At 35.7% G+C, this 20,779-nt stretch overlaps 1 protein-coding gene across 1 annotated transcript in view; it reads right to left on the bottom strand.

The window, feature by feature from the left end:
• The window catches only part of SLC25A40 (solute carrier family 25 member 40), a 38,183-nt gene that overhangs the window by 9,768 nt on the left and 7,636 nt on the right, over positions 1-20,779 (bottom strand). The window contains exons 2-9 of the mRNA XM_049769093.1: positions 18,937-19,005; positions 16,833-16,953; positions 15,326-15,385; positions 12,965-13,068; positions 7,853-7,920; positions 6,133-6,257; positions 2,520-2,693; positions 1,556-1,665 (exon numbers count right to left, since the gene is read on the bottom strand). Of these exons, the coding sequence (XP_049625050.1) occupies positions 1,556-1,665; positions 2,520-2,693; positions 6,133-6,257; positions 7,853-7,920; positions 12,965-13,068; positions 15,326-15,385; positions 16,833-16,929 (738 nt within the window). The 5' untranslated portion in view covers positions 16,930-16,953; positions 18,937-19,005. The remainder of the gene's footprint in view (positions 1-1,555; positions 1,666-2,519; positions 2,694-6,132; positions 6,258-7,852; positions 7,921-12,964; positions 13,069-15,325; positions 15,386-16,832; positions 16,954-18,936; positions 19,006-20,779) is intronic.

Raw genomic sequence — 20,779 nt, 5'->3', positions numbered from 1 at the left:
TTCTGGTTTCATGTTAACTGAAATATTTTCCCTATTTGCACAGAAATACAAAGAAATTGAGCTTATGACCTTCAATATTTTGACATTTCAGAACTGGCAAATTCATATCCATGCTTTGTGTTCAATCACAATAGCTCTTTTACCCTAGCTTTTCCATTAAATATTTTAGAAAATTTCTGTCTTAATTATTTCCCTATATACTCTGTATACTGTTGTTTTTATGTAGTTCCAATAAGTCATTTTATTGAAATTCATCAATAATTTTGCATATTTAGCTATAAGAAAACTCTTGTAGGGGCTGAAGAAATCAAAGGGTGGGATTGTGGGATCAAATGCCATGCATGTGAAAGTTGTAAAGCCAATGCCTCACACCATATGGTCATCCATGCACTGACAGAAGTGAGTACCAAGTACCATAGTAGGAGCTCCACCAAACATGAGACAAAAATGAAAAAATGAAAGAAGAAATGCTCATGGCTTGACCACAGTGCATGAATTTGTATAAAAGAATTCTACTCTATAACTTTTCATTATATGGAAGAATGAAAAATCAAAAATTGATCATTTAAGGGCCCGGAGAGATAGCACAGCGCGTTTGCCTTGCAAGCAGCTGATCCAGGACCAAAGGTGGTTGGTTCAAATCCCGGTGTCCCATATGGTCCCCCGTGCCTGCCAGGAGCTATTTCTGAGCAGACAGCAGGAGTGACCCCTGAGCACTGCTGGGTGTGGCCCAAAAACAAAACAAAAAAACAACAAAAAAAAATTGATCATTTTAGATTTCTGTATTTTCATTATAATTTTAATTAAAATTCTTTTAAAAAATACTTAAGTCAAAATGTTTCCAATAAAATAAAAATTAGTAGCAAAGGATGAATTTACTTGTATTTAATCTGATTATACAAATGTGATAAAATATCAATAGATTTGGAAAAATAAGTATGCAAAATGTATTCATATTTTCATTAACATGTCTGAATAATGGGTACAGAGAGTGTACAGGATGATAAGATACTTGCCTGGCATGCAACCAATCTCAGTTCATTCCCCTACACTGCATATGGTTCCCTGAGCATTACCAGGAGTGATCCCTGTGCATAGAACCAGAAATAACCCTGCAACACTAAAGGGTGTGGTCTTAATCCTTCCAAAAATTCCAAGTATTTTACAATTAATGAAGCACTATTTAAACCATTATTAAAATACTATAGTGATACATTTTAGAAAAATATAATGTATTTGTAATAAAAAAATGTATTTTAAAAATATTTTGGGGCTGGAGTGGTGGCACAGGCCATAAGGCATCTCCCTTGCATATACTAGCCTAGGATGGACCGCGGTACAATCCCCTGGCGTCGCATATGGTTCCCCAAGCCAGGAGTGATTTCTGAGTGCATAGCCAGGAGTAATCCCTGAGAATCACTGGGTGTGAACCAAAAACCAAAAAAAAAATTTTAATGGCAAATGATTTCTTTGTAAATATAACAGTAAATTCTTAAATATTATACCACATAATTAACAGTATTCTGAAATATTGATAACAAAAGAATATACTTACAGATCCAGACAATGCCCCTGAAGTAAAGTTGATCATAAATGTTGGTTCATATAAACCAGATTTTTTACACAACCACTTCTTTAAAATTTCATAGTTGTACCAGTACATTGCTAAAAGAACAGTGAATGAAAAATATATATATAAGTGTGAGTCTGAAAGAAAATACTTATGAAGTTATATGTTCAATGAAAAAAAATTTTAATTCACATACATTGTTTTCTGCATATGCAAAACCAAATGGTACTTTTTTTGTTTGTTTGTTTGTTTTTGGGCCACACCCATTTGGCTAAGTGCTCAGAAATCGCCCCTGGCTTGGGACCATATGGGACACTGGGGGATCGAACCACGGTCCTTCCTTGGCTAGCACTTGCAAGGTAGACACCTTACCTCTAGCGCCACCTCGCCAGCCCCAAATGGTACTTTTTTTTTTTTTTTTTTATAAAAGGAGCCAAATTCTCTGCCATCTTCTAGCAATAATAAGCAATAGAAAAAGACTAGTATTAAGGTAAAAGTGTTGCTTTAATAGAAAATTTTTAAAGGACTGTAGGAGAAAGAAAAAGACAAATCTCATTCAGGATACAGAAAAATGGGGGGGAAATTAACCAACTAAAGTTAGAAGTTATTTATATGAGTCAATACTGTAACTACTAAGTCAGGCAATCAGGGTAAAACAAAGGTGTTATGATGAAAAGATGGGGGTACACATTTTTGTGCTTCAGGAATCACTCTTACTGGTGTTCTGGAGATGACATTATGTGTCAGAAATCAAACTGAGATCAGTTATATGCAAGGCAGGTCCCTTACCCCCTGTACACTTTCTCTCTCTCTGGCTCTACATACATTTTAATAACTTATATCACATTAATACAAACCATTATCTAAAATCATATTTTAAAATTATGTATTGAAAAGCAATACATAATAAAACAAATAAGTTTTCATATGCTAATGAAATAAATCCTACCTGAGAATGGCACATCTCTAAGAATAGTAGGAGCCCAGCCCCTCCAAAGAGAAATCCAACCATCTTCAGATATTTTCTTGGAGACAAATTGACGTAGCTCCTTGTAGGAAAACTTCTTAGACTGCATTTTAGTTCTAATTAGTTCTAATGGACTTATCACAGTGACGGCACCAACTAATACAAGACAACAACAACAAGAACTATGAGCCATGCAAGTACATTGCAGAAGTTAATATTTTGTGCATTTTATATTTTAAACTTTCACCCTGAAATGTTTGCAAAGCCTGAATAATTAACACAATAGATTATGAGAGACCTGATACCTACCATTACTTTGATGTAGATATTTTCACTTCGAGAGGTATTACTTGTGAGACTATGTCCATATACTTTATTATTTGTTGTTTCAACTTTTTTCCAAGAGAAGTTGCCAATTTGTTTCCTTCACATAATTTCTAGGATTACTCAAAATTCTCACTCTAATTTTTGCCTCAATAGTCCTCTCATTTCAAGTCCCATAAAACTGAGGGAGACAGACAGACTGGTAGTGGCATTCTCTTTGTGACTCAGAAGAGTCATTTTAACTCAATTCTGTGTACACCAAGAGTAAGGCCTTGTGTACACCAAGAGTAAGGCCTCTCAGCTCTGCTCTCCAGCTGCACATTTCTAACAGTCAGTCAGCCTCTCCACAAGACATAAAAATACCATGACTTTGTAACAGTCGCAATGGGAAAACAATGCAGAACCCTACCATGCTTAGTGAATAAAGTCCCAGACTCACTACCTATACAGCCCCTTTGATAAGAACTTTAGAGAAGAAATGTTGAGGATATTCAGGAATTAAAAGAAATCATGGAATGAACAGCCAATAAAACTCAAGAAGATATGAGAGTGGAAATGAGAAAACGTCAAACAAATGACAGAACTGAAAAAGTTGGTAGGTGAAAGGGAAGCCTCACTGGAAGGACTCACCAACAGAGGTCTGATACTGTTGCTTGGTACAGAATCAGTCAGTTCAAAGAGCTGCATAACTATTACAGACAACAACAAAAGATAGGAAAAGAGTCTTAAAAATAAATAAAAAGATTTTAAAAAATCCTCAAAATAAATAGATAACATAAAAATTCAGGATAAATTCAACAAAACAAGATAAAAATCATTGAGGTCCCAGAGAGCCAAGAAGAAAACACGAAGAAGCACAATCAAAGACGTCATTGCACAGTTGTTCTCAGAACTGATGATGATTGCTTGCACCCACATCTTGGCTGGGTGTAAGTATATCAGCAAAAGGAGACCTAAATAAAAACAGGTCAAGGCACAGACTAGTCACTGTGATAAAAACCAGAGATAGAGATAGAATACTGAAAGCAATAAGATCAAAAAGGGAAATGTTTACATACAAAGTAACATTGCTGTGATACAGCAAGGTATCATAGGCAATCCTTCAGGCCCGAAGGTAGTGTTGGGATATAGTGAGGAAAAAAAAAAAAACTCAAAAAAATGAACGTTTCACCATTTTATCCAGCCAGAGTCTCATTCAGGTTTGAAGAAATGATACACAGCCTCACATACAAATAACAGCTCAGGAATTTTACAGACTCGAAACCAACTTTTAAAGAAGAACTGAAGGGAGCACTTTAAGGCAAGACAAAAATTCCACAAACACACCAAACCTACAAAAAGATGGCATAAAATTCCATGTCAATTATCTCTCTCAAAGTTGATGAACTAAATGCACAAATGAAGAGACAGAGTGGCAAATATTGAATCCAACATTCTGCAGCCTGCAAGAAACATCTGAATAATCAGAGCAAACACAGGATCAACTTCAAAGGTTGGAAGACAATCCTTTAAGCAAACAACTCTCTTAAAAAAGACTGAGGTAGTAGAGCCTGTTTAGGGTACAGCGGGGGTTGGGTGGGGAGGAGGGAGATTTGGGACTTGGGTGATGGGAATATTGCACTGGTGATGGGTGGTGTTCCTTTTATGACTGAAACCCAAACACAATCATGTATGTAATCAAGGTGTTTAAATAAAAAAAAATTATGCATTAAAAAAAAATAAATTTCTGCATTGGGATCAGAGCGATAATACTGTGGTAGGGTGATTGCTTTGCAAGTGTCAGACCCAGGTTTGACCCCTGGCACTCTATATGGTCCCCCGAGCCCACCAACAATAATTCCTAAATTTTGAGTCAAAGTGACCCCTGAGCATTGGCAAATGTGACCCTCAAAAAAACTAAAATATAAAATAAAATAATTAAAATAAAACAAATAAATTTCTACATTGACTGCATCATGATAGATGCCTAGTAGATAAGGGGAAAATACACCTTCTTCCCAGCAGATGTCGCTTAATTTAAGGCATTTAAAGTTTAGTTTAAATATTAAAAGAGAGGTCTGGGACAAATGTGGAGGGAAGTGGGATCTCAGGTGGAACGTTTGGTGTAGGAATTAGCTACCTGGGGCCAGAGAGATAGCATGGAGGTAAGGTGTTTGCCTTGTATGCAGAATGTCGATGGTTAGGATCATGGCATCCCATACGGTCCCTATATGTGACCCCAGAGCACTGCCGGGTATGACCCAAAAACCATACAAAAAAGAATTACCTACCCATAAAACCCTATCATTAAGAGTATTGTAATTGCATTCAAAAAAATCAAATAAACAAGACAAAAAAAAAAAAAAAAAAGACTGAGGTAGGGCCGGGCGGTGGCGCTGGAGGTAAGGTGCCTGCCTTGCCTGCGCTAGCCTAGGACGGACCGTGGTTCGATCCCCCGGCGTCCCATATGGTCCCCCAAGCCAGGAGCGACTTCTGAGCGCATAGCCAGGAGTAACCCCTGAGTGTCACCGGGTGTGGCCCAAAAACCAAAAAAAAAAAAAAAAAAAAAAGACTGAGGTAGCCATATAGTATCAGACAACACAGACATCAGACACAAAAATGTTACGAGACAGAGAGGATCATTTATTTTTGTTTGTTTGTTTGTTTGTTTTTTGGGCCACACCCAGCGGTGCTCAGGGGTTACTCCTGGCTGTCTGCTCAGAAATCGCTCCTGGCAGGCACGGGGGACCATATGGGACACTGGGATTCGAACCAACCACCTTTGGTCCTGGATCAGCTGCTTGCAAGGCAAACACCACTGTGCTATCTCTCTGGGCCCGAGGATTATTTCTTAATAATCAAGAGATATGTACATAAGGAATACAACACACTTCTAATCATATATGGACACTATGAGGGGCCAGCAAACCTCTTTAAAACAACCTCTTCACAGAATAAAATGTCCTTTATAGAAGAAAATTTCCTTCTTATTAACTCTTTATTACTAAGTCTATAAAGGAAATGACTCAGAATTTGGGGATTACTTTTACATTAATCTGATACCATCCTTAAATTTAGGATCTAAAATCTTTGTATGTGATTCAATTGAGGTGGTATACATATCAAGGGATATTTTCAATGTTTTAACAAATTAATATAAAACGAAAAACAAACTATATACAATATATCCTTCTAATCCTCTGTATATTATACAAATTCGCTATAAATGTCAAATTTTTCAAAATAGCAGTGAACATAAATCAAATAAAAATGTAGTAAATTAATTACTTACACCTGGACACAACTCCAGCAATGATTGGTATGCTGTTTTCATTTTCTCCTAATTTAGATCTCAGATGAGCACTTAATTGATCATAACAGGTAAAATAAACAACGGTGGCAGGAACTGCCATCACTCTGTTAGAAACATACAAATTTAAAAATAAAATTATTAAGACTTAAATGTATTTTTAAATTATTATTATTGTATCAAAGCTAAAATATTCACATTTTGTTTATAAGTGAAAGTTTATTGAAAAAGATTAATTTAGGCTAAGTAGATGTAAAATAGGCATCTATCCTTCAGAAGCTTACATTCCAGTTGTAACTAATGTTTAATTAAGAAAGAATGGTCAGGTCAAAAACAGAAAAATATGAGGTTATTTCTGTATCTCCTTGACTATTTCTGCTTTTTATTACCCAGCTCATTTTCCCCAATTATATTTACTACAACAAGAAAATCACTGAGGTTATATATCTAAAAGCAATCATAAAATCTTTTGAATTATGGTCCATACATCATACTAATTTATACCGGTAAATAAATGACAATTGATATCATCAGAATTATATATGCTTTCAAATGAAAACATTAAAAGAGAACTGTTAAGGGACACTGTTTTGCCATAAAGCAATAAGAAATCCACCTATGTTTTTGGCCTAGACCAGACTTGAAATATTTTACGGTTCTAGGTGAAATATATTGATGAGAATTTAGAAACAGTACCGACTGCTGGTCTTGGATCTGCCCCTAGTCTTATAGCCTTACGTTCTATTTAAAATATATGACTCAGAGTTGTCTAATTTGTTCTACCTTTAAAAATTAAAGTAGAAATGAGACAGAAAAATTCAAGTAATGAGTAAGAATTTGAAAGATTTGAAAGGGAGGGTGTTAGCTGGTATGTTTATACTAAACTTTATTAAGTTTTATTAAAGTAATATAATAGTTAATAATTGAAGTTATCTAGCAAAGGAAAAATAAGCATATCACAATCTTACTATTTAGCATAATAAATGTCAAGTGAAATCAAATTCTTAAATTTTGAACATAAAAATGCATGTTTGTGCACCAAAAAAGCCTCACCTTATTGTTCAAATAAATATTCTGTGCTTAAAGAGAACCTGCATTTACACTTTAATTCATATACAAGGCATATTTCTCTTGGTATGTTTCTTCTATGTATAGAAGAACATAGTTTGCATATATGTAGAGCATTAACCTAGTTTGATCTGATAAAATGATCTCACTTTTGTCTTTTTGTGGACCTGATACTCTGCTAATCATTGCTGCTCATAAAGACAAAATGTGCCTAATATCATCAGCCTCAAAAATAATCCCAAGACTCTGAAATAAAATATGTTTTTTTTGGTTGTTGTTTTGATTTTGGGCTACACCTACTGGCACTCAGGGGTTTCTTGGCCCTGTGCTCAGAAATTACTCCTGGCAGGCTAAGGAGCCCATATGGGATGCCAAAGATTGAACCCAGGTCAGCTATGTGCAAGACAAACAGCCCAGCTTTTGTGCTCTCGGTCCAGTCCTTAAAATGTGTTTAAAAAAGAAACCCTTGGGCTAGAGAGAGAGCCTCATGAGCTAAGCAAACATAAAGTAGGAGTGCCTCAAGTATAGAGCTAGAAATAATCCCTGAGTTTGACTAATTATGGCCACTAAGCAATAACAGCAAGAACAAAAAACCCCACACATTTAGTAAGAAAAACATTACATTTCAACTTACAAAGTAGGAGGAAGGCCACTCCACAGGGATTTAATGCCTTCATTTCGAATTATTTTCAAAAAGGCATCCTAGAATTGTAATAGATAAAAAAAAGGTCAAACTATATCTCAGAACTTAGTATATTTATACATGTTCATTCTTTAAAATTAAGATTTTTCTCAACTTCCAAACACAAACATTTCTGGATGGTATTTTTCTCTAAATAGATTTAAAAGTTTATTACTTAGGGATGAAAAGATAATACAGGAGTTAGAGCATTTGTACTGCACATGACCAACCTGGGTTCGAACTCTAAACACAGTCAGGAATGAACAGAGAGATAGAAGTAAGCCCTGAACATAGCTGGGTGTAGCCCCAAACCACAAAGTATTACTCAACTTTTGTTTGTTTGGAAGGTGAACACATTCGACTATTAAAAATACATAATTCTGGCATTCTGGCCTAGGGAGATAGAGTGCAAAGTTCCCTGACTCTCAAGTACAGCTGACAGTGAGTTCCTGAGTACCAGTAGTTGTGGTCCCTGAACAAAAGAAAGAAGCTAAGGGCTGAGAAACTATTTATTTCCCCTGATTATTACAAAGAGCCAATAATCAGATAAACTATCCTCATAAATTATAAAATCTGAGAAAACATTTTTTTTCCTTTTCCCTGCCTGAGAAAAAAAATTTTAAGCCATTATTTGAAGTCTATTTAAACTCATTATTCAAACTATCTAAGAGGATGTCTATTGTTCAAAGATAAATGAAACATGAATGCTTGCATTTTTCTACACTGTGATAATGACAGTTAATAAACTTTGTCTGAAATGGCTAATACAAAGTTCAGGCTGACATAATTAATATAGAGGAGAATCTTGGAAAGCAAAGTGCTATAGAGAACAGAAGCCCAGAATATGTAGCACATGAAACAAATCATAAACTTGGTTCACTACTAAACTTTGCAACTCCAGTGAGAAACAACCAGAAGAGATTGTTCAGTAGAGGGCAAAAAAGTTGCAATTAAGGGCTGATAAAATTTCAGTTACAGCCCAATAGAAAGTAGTTCAGTTTGGAATCTGAATCCAGGCAGAGTTAATTATGTTTTTGAAGAATAAAAAAAAAATCAGTATTTATGAGTGCATCATTCATTATGTCAAGTATCCAACAAAAATATAAGAAAAATAAGGAAAATGACATAGAAATATTTGCTATCTAATAAAAGACAAAACAGCCAAGAGACTGGAAAGAGAACTCAATGGACTTATTCTTTGTATGCAGAAAACCTGTTTTTATTTTTTTGGTTGTTGTTGTTTGTTTGTTTCATTTGAGGGGGAATACACTCACCAGTGCTCAGGGCTTAATCCTGGTTCTGCACTTATGGATCACTACTTGCTGGCTCAGCAGACTCTATAGGGTGCTAGGGATCAAACCTGGTTTAGCATGAACACATGCACACAAAAACACATTCAGAAGATTTAAATGAAATAAGAGTCTAAAGCAGTGGTTTTCAACCTTCATTTATATCTAGTACTGTTAGCTGTCATCAGGCCAGTGTCAGTTAAGTAGCATTAAATTTTTGAAGATCAAAAGTAAATTTATGGGGCCGGGCGGTGGCGCTGGAGGTAAGGTGCCTGCCTTGCCTGCGCTAACCTAGGACGGACCGCGGTTCGATCCCCCGGCGTCCCATATGGTCCCCCAAGAAGCCAGGAGCAACTTCTGAGCGCATAGCCAGGAGTAACCCCTGAGCCTCACAGGGTGTGGCCCAAAAACCAAAAAAAAAAAAAAAAAAAAAAAAAAAAAAAATAAAAGTAAATTTATGTGAATTAACAGTAGTCTGTAGAACAGTGATTGATATTTACTGGTTCTCAAAAGGTATATAGAAGAACACATAGGTAAAACACTCCACTGACATTGAGACTAAAGGTATCTTCAAGGAGGAAACGTAACTGTCCAAACAAGTGGAAGCAGGGATAAACAAATGGGACTATATTAAGCTGAGAAGCTTCTGCACCTCAAAAGAAATAGTGACTAGGATACAAAGGCCACCCAAGAATGGGAGAAACTATTTACCCAATACCAATCAGAAAAGGGGCTAATATCTAAGATATACTAACAGAATTTAACAAGAAAAAAACATCCCCAGGAAAAAATGGAGAGAAGAAATGAATAGACACTTCCAAAAAGAAGAAATACAAATGGCTAAAAGACACATGAAAAAAAATGCCCCAGGACCCGGAGAGATAGCACAGCAGTGTTTGCCTTGCAAGCAGCCGATCCAGGACCAAAGGTGGTTGGTTCAAATCCCGGTGTCCCATATGGTCCCCTGTGCCTGCCAGGAGCTATTTCTGAGCAGACAGCCAGGAGTAAACCCTGAGCACCGCCGGGTGTGGCCCAAAAACTAAAAACAAAACAAAACAAAACAAAAGCCCCAAATCATAAGGGAGATGCAAATCAAAACAATGAGGTACCATCTCAAGCCACAGAGACTAGAACACATCACAAAGAATAAGAACATCTAGTGCTGGCGAGGATGTTGGGAGAAAAGAACTCTCATTTACTGCAGATAGGAATATCATCTACTCCAGCCTTTATTGAAGGTTGGATTTTTTTTTTTTGATTCCTCAAAAAACTGAAAATTGAGCTCCTGTATAATCCAGCTATATACCACTCCTAGGGATATATCCTAGGAACACAAAAATACAACACAAAAATGTCTTCTGCACACCCATATTCATTGCAGTGCTATTTACAATAACCAGAATCTGGAAATAACCCAGATGTCCAACAGATGAGTGGCTAAAAAAACCTGTGACACATATACATAATGGAATATTATGCAGCCATTGGAAAATATGAAGTCATGAAATTTTCCTATACATGGACAGAACTAGAAACTATTATCCTCGGTGAAATAAGTCAGAAGGAGATAGATAAGACAAAGTATTGTCTCACTCACCTGTGGGATTTAGGAACTATAAAAGACAGTATGTTAATAATACCCAGAGACAACAGAGATCAGGACTGGAAGGACTAGCTAGTCACTAGCCCATGATATGAAGCTTACCACAAAGAGTGGTGAGTTCGGTTAAAGAAATAATGACATTAACAACTATCATGACAATGATAGTGAATGAGAGAAAGAGAATGCCTGTCTTGAATACAGGCAGGGGGTGGGGGAGGAGTGAGATGGGGAGCATTGGTGGTGAGAATGTTGCTCTGGTGAAAGGGGGTGTTCTTTTTTATAATGGAAACCCAACTGCAAACATGTTTGTAAACATGGTGCTTAAATAAATATACAAAAATGATTAAAAAAGAAATGTATTGGGGCCGGTGAGATGGCGCTAGAGGTAAGGTGTCTGCCTTGCAAGCGCTAGCCAAGGAAGGACCACGGTTCGATTCCCCAGCATCCTATATGGTCCCCCCAAGCCAGGGGCAATTTCTGAGCGCTTAGCCAGGAGTAACCCCTGAGCATCAAACGGGTGTGACCCCCCCCAAAAAAAAGAAAAGTACTGCTTTAAAGAACACTAAATCTAACAATAGAAAATTCCAAATGCATATAAAACATTAACAAGAAAGATCATCAGTATGTTCATTAAATAAAATTCAATAAATTTCAAATGAAAACTTATAGGATATATTCTTTGACCACATTAGGATTAAATTAGAAATCAGAAACAGTAAATATCTAGAAAATTTCAATTACTGGACAATAAAATATTTTAAACCTAAATAACCAAAGGATAAAAATAAAAGGAAATAAATTTAAATATTTCAACCAGTGATACTGAAACCAATCCATAAAATATCAAACTTTGTGGAAACTAGGCTGGAGATACAGTATAAGATTTAAATCACTTTTCTTGGACCTGCCAATTATGGTTCAATCCCTGGCACCACATATGGACTCCCGAACATCACCAGAAATGATCCCCGAACAAAGAACCAAGAGTAAGGCATGAATACCATTGGGTATGGCCCCAAACAAAACAAATTTGTCATCAAATTTTGTGGAAAAAGTTAATTCAGTGCTCTGATGTATAGTTTTAAATACTTAGCTGACAAAAAAAGAAATCCAAGTGTCCACTTAAGAAAATGAAAATAAACTAAGTGAGTACTTATTTCTGGGAAACTGGGCTTGCTTTTTATGCACCTGGGTTTGATCCCTGACACCACATATTGTCCTGCAAGCCCCAACATAAGTGAACCCAAAGCACAAAGCAATAATAAACAACCCTGAGCATAGGTAGATATGGCTTAAAATCCTCTCATCCTCCCCCAAATTAAATTAATTTTTTAAGAAAACTACTGATATATTCAACAACTTGAAAAGCACCCAGATATTAAGGCTGAAATGACAAAATGCCCATCCTAAAATGCTCTATACATTATGAGCCTTTTACAAGTCACTCTTAAAATGACAAAAAATATATTACTAAAAAAACAGATAATTCCCAGGGCAATGTATATAGGATTCACTGAATACACGACCAAAGTTCCAGTGGCATTCTACCAGCAAGATTCCTCTACATTGTCCCCCAGCACCTCCAGGGGTCCTGAGCATAGTGCTAGTCTCTGAGACCACTAGATGTGGTCCTAAAACTAAAATTAAAAAAATTTTGCACTTTTTATTCCCCTTAGCATAATTACCTCAAGTTCCATGGGGCCGGAGAGATAGCATGGAGGTAAGGTGTTTGCCTTTCATGCAGGAGGTCATCGGTTTGAATCCCGGTGTCCCATATGGTCCCCCGTGCCTGCCAGGAGCAATTTCTGAGCCTGGAGCCAGGAATAACCCCTGAGCACTGCCGGGTGTGACCCAAAAACCACACACACACACACAAAAAGTTCAACCCAGTGTAAAAAACTTTTTAAAATCTACTTCTGTTTTTCTTTCTATGAAGAAAAACACGAACAGATAAAAAGTTAAGAGTTAAAAACAAAGAAACACTTTCCCTTTCCTGCTTCAATATTTATCCTTCACCAGTGGTTAAGTGTGCCAATCATATGAAGAATTTTTTAATTTCCTACTATTATAACATATCTTCATAAAAATTAATTTATACTTATGTTTTACAAATATATCTACTTAAATATTTAAGTAGAAAACATACTATGGTTATAAATAGTATGCTCTTACCAATGTTCCTTGGAATCGTCCTGGCTTCTTATACCATACTTTGTTGCCTTCTTCACAAACACATACATGATCCATAAGTCCATTACTATATACAAAACATTTTCCTTCATAAAGAAAAATTTTGACATTAAACAATTATTTCACATATGTGTGTTATTTTTACTAATGTACAAGTGGCAATTATGATGAAGGAAATAAAATATTATGATATATATCTTGCCTTAACCCAGTGTTTCTCAATTATTTTCTGTCATGCCCCCCTAGGAAGAAGAAAACATTTTTCATACCCTCCTGCACGACTGTAAATAGTATCTCTATTAAAAAAAAACTTTAACCTGCAAAACAAAAATATATAAAATAATTTGAGCTGATTTTTTAATCAGAGGCGATATCTGGATTAATGGCTACAATGAGCATGTTTTGCAATGTAAAGCTTTTCGAAGTGGGGTTTGAAGCAGGATACAGCAACTCTCAGCTCCAGAGACATAAACACGGGGCTTAATTTGTTATGACAGTGTTTGCCAAGGTAAAACGTGCTCCCATTTAAGGAGCCTCGCGCCCCTCCTGGGGGACACACCCCACTATTGAGAAGTACTGCCTTAATCTCTTAAGATAAAACAAGTCAACTGTGATTTTTTAAAAGACATAAACATAGGGAAAAATTGAGTAAATAAGTGAATTATATATTTTAGAATAGTAATATATAAATGCACACAGAAATAAATTACATAGGTAATGTGAGGGAATAAAAAGGATAATATAAAAGAAAAACTTATTTGGAAAAAAAGAGCACATAAATATGTCTTCTTTATTTGACTAGAAAATTTTATCTATGGTATGTAAAAAAACTCAAATCAAAAATATGCTGTGAAATCTAATGTTCAGTTAAAGTTACTAAACATTTAAAATTTTTTTCATATGTAATAAAATTATTAACTATGGGAGTTGATAATTATCAGTGAAACTTATTGTAGTATTTCTGCAATATGTATCCAATTATTTTTATACATCTAAAACAAGTACCATGTTATGTTGACTGTACTTTATTTGAAAAGATTATAAAAATGTGTTCCCATCAAACATTGTAAAAAACACTATGCTTTGCCATTTCTCTGTATCAGTACTACTCAGTACTTTAGTTAGATTTCACCTCACTCACCACAACTCTCTTTAACATCAATATCTTATCATTACTGAACTCTGGTGCCAAAACTATCTTCTGTTTGATTACATATAATTCTGAAAATTTCATAATTGTAAGTCAAGTTTCTTCTGGTTTTCTTTCTTTCTTCCAGTTTCTGAGTCAAACGCAGTGAAATTCAAGGGCTACTCTCAGCTTGGTGTTTGGGAGTGTGCTGGAGACCATGCAGTACCAGGGCATCAACTTGGAGCCTCCTACAAACAAAGTCTATTTCTCAAGTTTTCTGAGCTAACTCCTTGGGCCCCATCCTTTGACATTTCAGGATTAATTTAATGTGAATTAAATGTGAACATGACCTTCATTCTTAGTGTCTTCTAAAACTCTATCCTATCATTCATCTGAAATATATGCCCTATTCATTCCATTTCACTGTTCTGATTTCAACAGACAGACTAAGCCAATTTCATCATAGTCCAAAAAACTGTTATCTGGCTACGAATGTTGTTAAAAGCATGTTATCTGGTTAAGCATGTTATTAAAAACCATTTTTTTTGAGGGAGTAGCATCTTCCAGCTGGTATTTAGGAGCCCGGGACCTCTCCCAGCAATTCTCAGCCACTGGCCTGTGGTTTAATGAGGACTTGAGGATCTGAAAGGTAATACCTTTATAAAATTTTGATCCCTTATATGTGATTATTACTTTTAAGATATATTCACAAATATGAAATTGTATACTGATAGGTATTTTGTTTGCTTTTATGGCCTTTAGTATAAGGAACCTAACTGGGATTGACCATGTACAAATTAAGAGCCTTAACCTCTATACTATCTCTTCTTTTAGAATTATAGGGTTATGGTTGGGACTGGAGTGATAGCACAGCATGTAGGACTTCTGCCTTGCATGTAATCAACCCAAGTTCAATCCCTGGCATTCCATATGGTCCCCTGAGCCTACCAGGAGTAATTTCTGAGTGTAAGCCAGGAGTAACCCTGAGCGCCACATGTGGCCAAATAACAATAACAACAAAAAATAGAATTATAAGGTTTATAATAGTGTTATATATATTTATTCTCTAAACTGGCCTCAACACACCCATCTAAGTGATGAAACAAAATTTCTGAATATAGGGAATAGTTTCTTAGGAAATAAAAAAAATATTCAAACAAAAAATACAGATACACTTAAAAAAATAACACTTCCAGTATAATTAGTGTACATACCTTTGGAGAATAGATTGTTTTGGGCTTGCAGTCGAATTTTAACAACATCCAGGGGTGTGACTGCAAAGATGTATATAGTATGATCAACAAATAATCCCTGTAGACAATACTGACAAACCATAAAAAATCACCTTTCCGAATGACTATAGAATGATTGAGATTATTTATTTTAAAATGTTTTTGAACTTTCATTCTAATTTTTGCCCTAACATTTTATATAAAAGAGAAAAGGTAAAACATAACATTACTCCTCTCACAGTAGTAACCTGTTTTTCTTTTACTACCACAACTATAATTCTATTCTCATTAAAATGAAATAGCCCGGGGCCGGGCGGTGGCGCTAAAGGTAAGGTGCCTGCCTTACCTGTGCTAGCCTAGGACGGACCGCGGTTCGATCCCCCGGCGTCCCATATGGTCCCCCAAGCCAGGAGCAACTTCTGAGCTCATAGCCAGGAGTAACCCCTGAGCGTCACAGGGTGTGGCCCAAAAACCAAAAAAAAAAAAAAAAAAAAAAAAAAAAAAAAAAATGAAATAGCCCAACAGTTTATATAAATATTTAATAACTGCTACAGGTAATCAACAATCAAATAATGTTAGTTACCTAATCTATTAAATTCACCAGTAATACCTATTTTAGTAAAGTTGCATAAATCATCTCTACAATCAATTTATGTTATTCCACTTGGGAATAAAACTACAAAGGGCTCCCTTCCTCCTTTCTTTTCTTTCTTCTATTTTTCTTCCCTTCCCTTCCCTTCCCTTCCCTTCCCTTCCCTTCCCTTCCCTTCCCTTCCCTTCCCCTCCCTTCCCCTCCCTTCCCCTCCCTTCCCCTCCCCTCCCCTCCCCTCCCCTCCCTTCCCTTCCCTTCCCTTCCCTTCCCCTCCCTTCCTCTCCCTTCCCCTCCCCTCCCCTCCCCTCCCCTCCCTTCCCTTCCCTTCCCTTCCCTTCTCTTCCCTTCCCTCCTTTCCCCTCCCCTCCCCCCTCCCGTCCCCTCCCCTTCCCTCCCCTTCCCTTCTCTTCCCTTCCCCTCCCTTTCCCCTTCCCCTTCCCCTTCCCTTCCCCCTTTCTCTTCCCCTTCCCCTCCCTTCCCCCTTCCCCTTCCCCTTCCTTTCCTTTCTTATTTCCTTCCTTCCTTCCTTTTCCTTCCTTCCTTCCCTCCTTTCCTTTCCTTTTTTAAAGTATAAAAAATGTTAAGTTTAATATCAACAGGATCACACACACTTGCAATACTCCTAATCTAATTCTATAATTTTATAGATGTAAAATAATGTTCAGAGAAAAGAGAAAAGTAGGGACTATCCCCAAAGTGCATTTATACTCCGAAAGGCAAAGCAAGAACAAGTCTCCTGATTTCCATCCAGGATTCTTTCCATATTACTGTGCCGATGAAAGATTATTATTACTCCTGAAGGAGAATATAAGACTGCCATTATTTCATAGACATTACAATTAAAGGGCATTTATAACTGATTCAGTTACATATTCTCTATCAGAAACAGTATTTTACCCATCAGTGATGTCAATATAGCTCCAGTACAAGAGGCAAACATTTGCTGAAGAGGTGTTGCTTGGATAATCTGTGGCTCCTGTGTTTCAGGATCCATATTTTAAATTTGGTGAAGAAAAATCTATTGAAGAAAAAAAATAAAATAAACATTTAATGGAAAAAAAACAACATTAAATGCTAAAAATTAAACTATAAAAACAGTACTCTGCTAAAATCAAAACACATGTGGTTCATCACTATTAAAAGTTAGTATATGTTCTTTTTTTAGGAACAGAAGATAATTTATTGCTCTTACTAAATATATATTTAGGAGGTATATGACAGTCTGAATTCAGAAAACAACATTTTCATCTTCTTTAACATGCATGTTGATCAAATTAATTTTGTTCCCAACTAAATTACAGGGTTTTCTTTTTCATTAATCATCTATCATGATATCCTACTGATGATATATTTCTACAAATCCTACTTAAAGAAAAATGTTTTGGGGATTTAAAAGAAATTAGAGAATCTTTTAGAAATAAATATATAAGTTCTATTCAGAAAGCACTACACAACTATCATAGGTAGAACATGTTCTCTTATTCTCCAAAACTGGTAATGTACAGCCCCTATGAAGAGCACATTCAACAGACAGTAAATAGAATAGCACTAAAGGCAATGCTGGAAATGAAATGATGTCAGCACATAACCAAGTAAGCTCAACATCTGTGAATTTCATTTGCTAAGAACCACTCAAGTACTTGCTTTAATCTGGTACAAAATTATAGGCGAATATAGAATTTTATTTTATAAAAAATAAAATTTTATAAAATAAAATTTATTTTATTTTATTTTATTGTATAACAAAAAATTCTACAAAGGAATAATTTAGAACAAAACCTACATAAGAAACACTATCTTAGAAAACTTTCATTAAAAGAACAATACATACTCTTTCTAAAAAGACAGTCAACACAGAAAAATATAAACTCACCTGCAAACTTTTTTCTCAGAATAACCACTGATAATATGTAGACTTCATCTTTTCAAAAGTCAATGTACATACAAGTACATATATATTTCTATAAGTGTATATATATAATAAATATATAAAAATCTAACAATATGCATATATATATAAATCAAGTATCTGGATGTCTGCACCTTTATTAAAAATACATTTATAAATAATGCTTAGTGGACAACTTTGATGCTACACAATTTTTATTCTATGGGCCACATCTAGTGGTGCTTTATTCTTAGCTCTGTGTTCTGGGACTGCTCTTAGTAGTATTTGAGGGAACATGCAGTGTAGGGGATTGAACCTCAGTGCCTCTTGAGATATCTCTCTGGCCCTGCTGCCTAAAAATGATCATAAAGTCTATATCAATAAATATATACTTGCCTGATAATTTTTCATCCTTTTTATTTTTTAATCATAATAATCACATGTTCTCACATAAACTGGTTATCATGAATTTTACATTCTATCATTCAGTTTTTACATTCCCATATAAATATCATCAGACATAATTCTTTCTGTAGTTATACTACAAGAGGAAAAAAATGACTGTCCTAAACCAAGGATTTGTTACAAATTTCTAAAGACTTTCCAGAAAGACTGGACCACTTTGTACTTCCTACAGCAAAATGTGAAATTAATAATCCACAATTAATCAAACTTTCATTTATGTTATATAACATGTATTTTTTCTGAACCATTTGAAAATAGATTGCATATCAGGGGTCCTCAAACTTTTTAAACAGGGGGCCAGTTCACTGTCCTTCAGACTGTTGGAGGGCCAGATTATAGTAAAAACAAAAATTATGAACAAATTTCTATGCACACTGCATATATCTTATTTAGAAGTGAAGAAACAAAATGGGAATAAATACAATACGTGGCTCACGGGCCATAGTTTGAAGACCCCTGGCATAGATCACTCCTTTACATTTGAAGAATCTCAGAATATTCTTGACTAAAAATGGGTACAATAATCAGATTGAGGAAGCAATTTTTATAATACCTTCGTATCTCTATGTTGTTCATTAGTCCAGCAACGAGCTTTATAAAGATGAATAATGGTTTTTCAGATCCTTTAGACTTTTATTATTTACTTACCTGGCTTAAGTCGTTTCTTCAATTCTATTGTCCAATATTTTGTTGTTTCTAACATCAGTAGCTGAAAATCTGTAATGAACAAAAGGAAATGACTTGTTTTATTTACTTTTAAAATTTATTTATTTAGATTGTGAGGGGAAACAACTATTACTGCTCAGGTTTACTCTAGCTCAATGCTCTAAAGACCATATGCCACCAGAGAGTGAACTCAGGTCTCTGTTAACGCAAAACATGCACTGAGTTCATTGTGCTTTCTCACTGGCTTGAAACTAATTGTTTTATTTTTACAGGGCAAAAGGATGACAAGTCTAAGGAGGTAAGTATGTGAAGTACTTTAAATACAAATCAACACTTAATGTTTTTTTATTAAGTACTTTAAAAAATAAGATAAGCTAACCACAAATTAAAGCATTTGAGTTATTATTTTTCTTTACAAAAACTTAATGTTATTTCAGTAAGTACACAATGCTTTAAAAAATGCAGGGATTAGGGCCCGGAGAGATAGCACAGCGGCGTTTGCCTTGCAAGCAGCCAATCCAGGACCAAAGGTGGTTGGTTCAAATCTCGGTGTCCCATATGGTCCCCCATGCCTGCCAGGAGCTATTTCTGAGTAGACAGCCAGGAGTAAACCCCCCCCCCCCACAGCACCACCGGGTGTGGCCCAAAAACAAAAAAAACAAACAAAAAAAAACAAAAAGAAATGCAGGGATTGGAGAGTTAATACAATGGATAAAGCAAGCTTTACATGTAGCCAATTCTAATTTGACAACCCTCCCCTACCTGCCCCCTAGCACTGTATATCGATTTCAAAGAGTTGCCAGAATTGATCCCTGAATACAGAGTCAAGTATAGCCTTGGAGCAACAATGGGTGTGATTTAAAAATACCATGTAGAAAAGCCCTCTGCATTCCTATGTTTGTCAAAGCACTATTTATAATAGCCAGAATCTGGAACAACCCAAGTGCTTGAGAACAGATGAGTGGTTAAAGAAACTGAGGTACATCAACACAAAAGAATACTACAGATCTGTCAGGAAAAATAAAGTCATAAAATTTGCTTATACATGGATGAATATGGAGATTACGCTAAATGAAATGAATCAGAGGGAGAGGGATAAACAGAATAATCTCACTCATTTGTGGGATATAAGAAAAATAAAAGACAGTATGGTAATAATATTTTGAGATAATAGAAATATGAGTCAGGAGAACAAGTCCATAGGAAGCTTGCCACAAAGAGCAGGAAGTGCAGTTAAGAGTAGAGAAGGGTCCAATATGGCAATGCTAGTTGGAACTGATGACTATGGACAAGAACTAGGTGCTGAATGGGGATAAAGTGACATCTATGGTACCTTTTCTTTAACAATACACTTATAGGGGCTTCACATACTTCCTTTCTTAGACTTGTCATCCTTGTTCCCTGTGAAGATAAGACAATTTCAGCAGACCTTGAATTGTGTTCTCAGGGAATCTACCCTACAATTCTTCAACATCTTGCTTATTCTCCATTTCTGACCTTTATTTTTGAGAAATTAATATTGAATTTAGCCTGGTTGCTAACATCACTTTTTATTTTTCATTTACTTTTACTATGTTGATCATTTTATTTATTTATTTTAAAATATCTTTATTTATGCACCATGATTAATTGTATTTAGCTTTAGTTATATATGTTTATGTCATGGCTAGCTTTGGTCTGGTTGTGTTAGAGAACTTCTTTGAGTGCCCTAGAGGAGAGTGGATGCACGAATGGTGTAAGGCGAAATATGAAGAAATGAGGGGACCACAAAGGGTTATATGGAAGAACAAGGTGTTCTGGTCTTTAATTCAAGAATCAGGGGTAT

This window comes from Suncus etruscus, chromosome 1 (assembly GCF_024139225.1).
Source record: "Suncus etruscus isolate mSunEtr1 chromosome 1, mSunEtr1.pri.cur, whole genome shotgun sequence".
NCBI classification, from domain to species: Eukaryota; Metazoa; Chordata; class Mammalia; order Eulipotyphla; family Soricidae; genus Suncus; species Suncus etruscus.
Note: the sequence above shows the minus strand (reverse complement) of the source record. Positions and strands in the feature narration are given on the sequence as shown.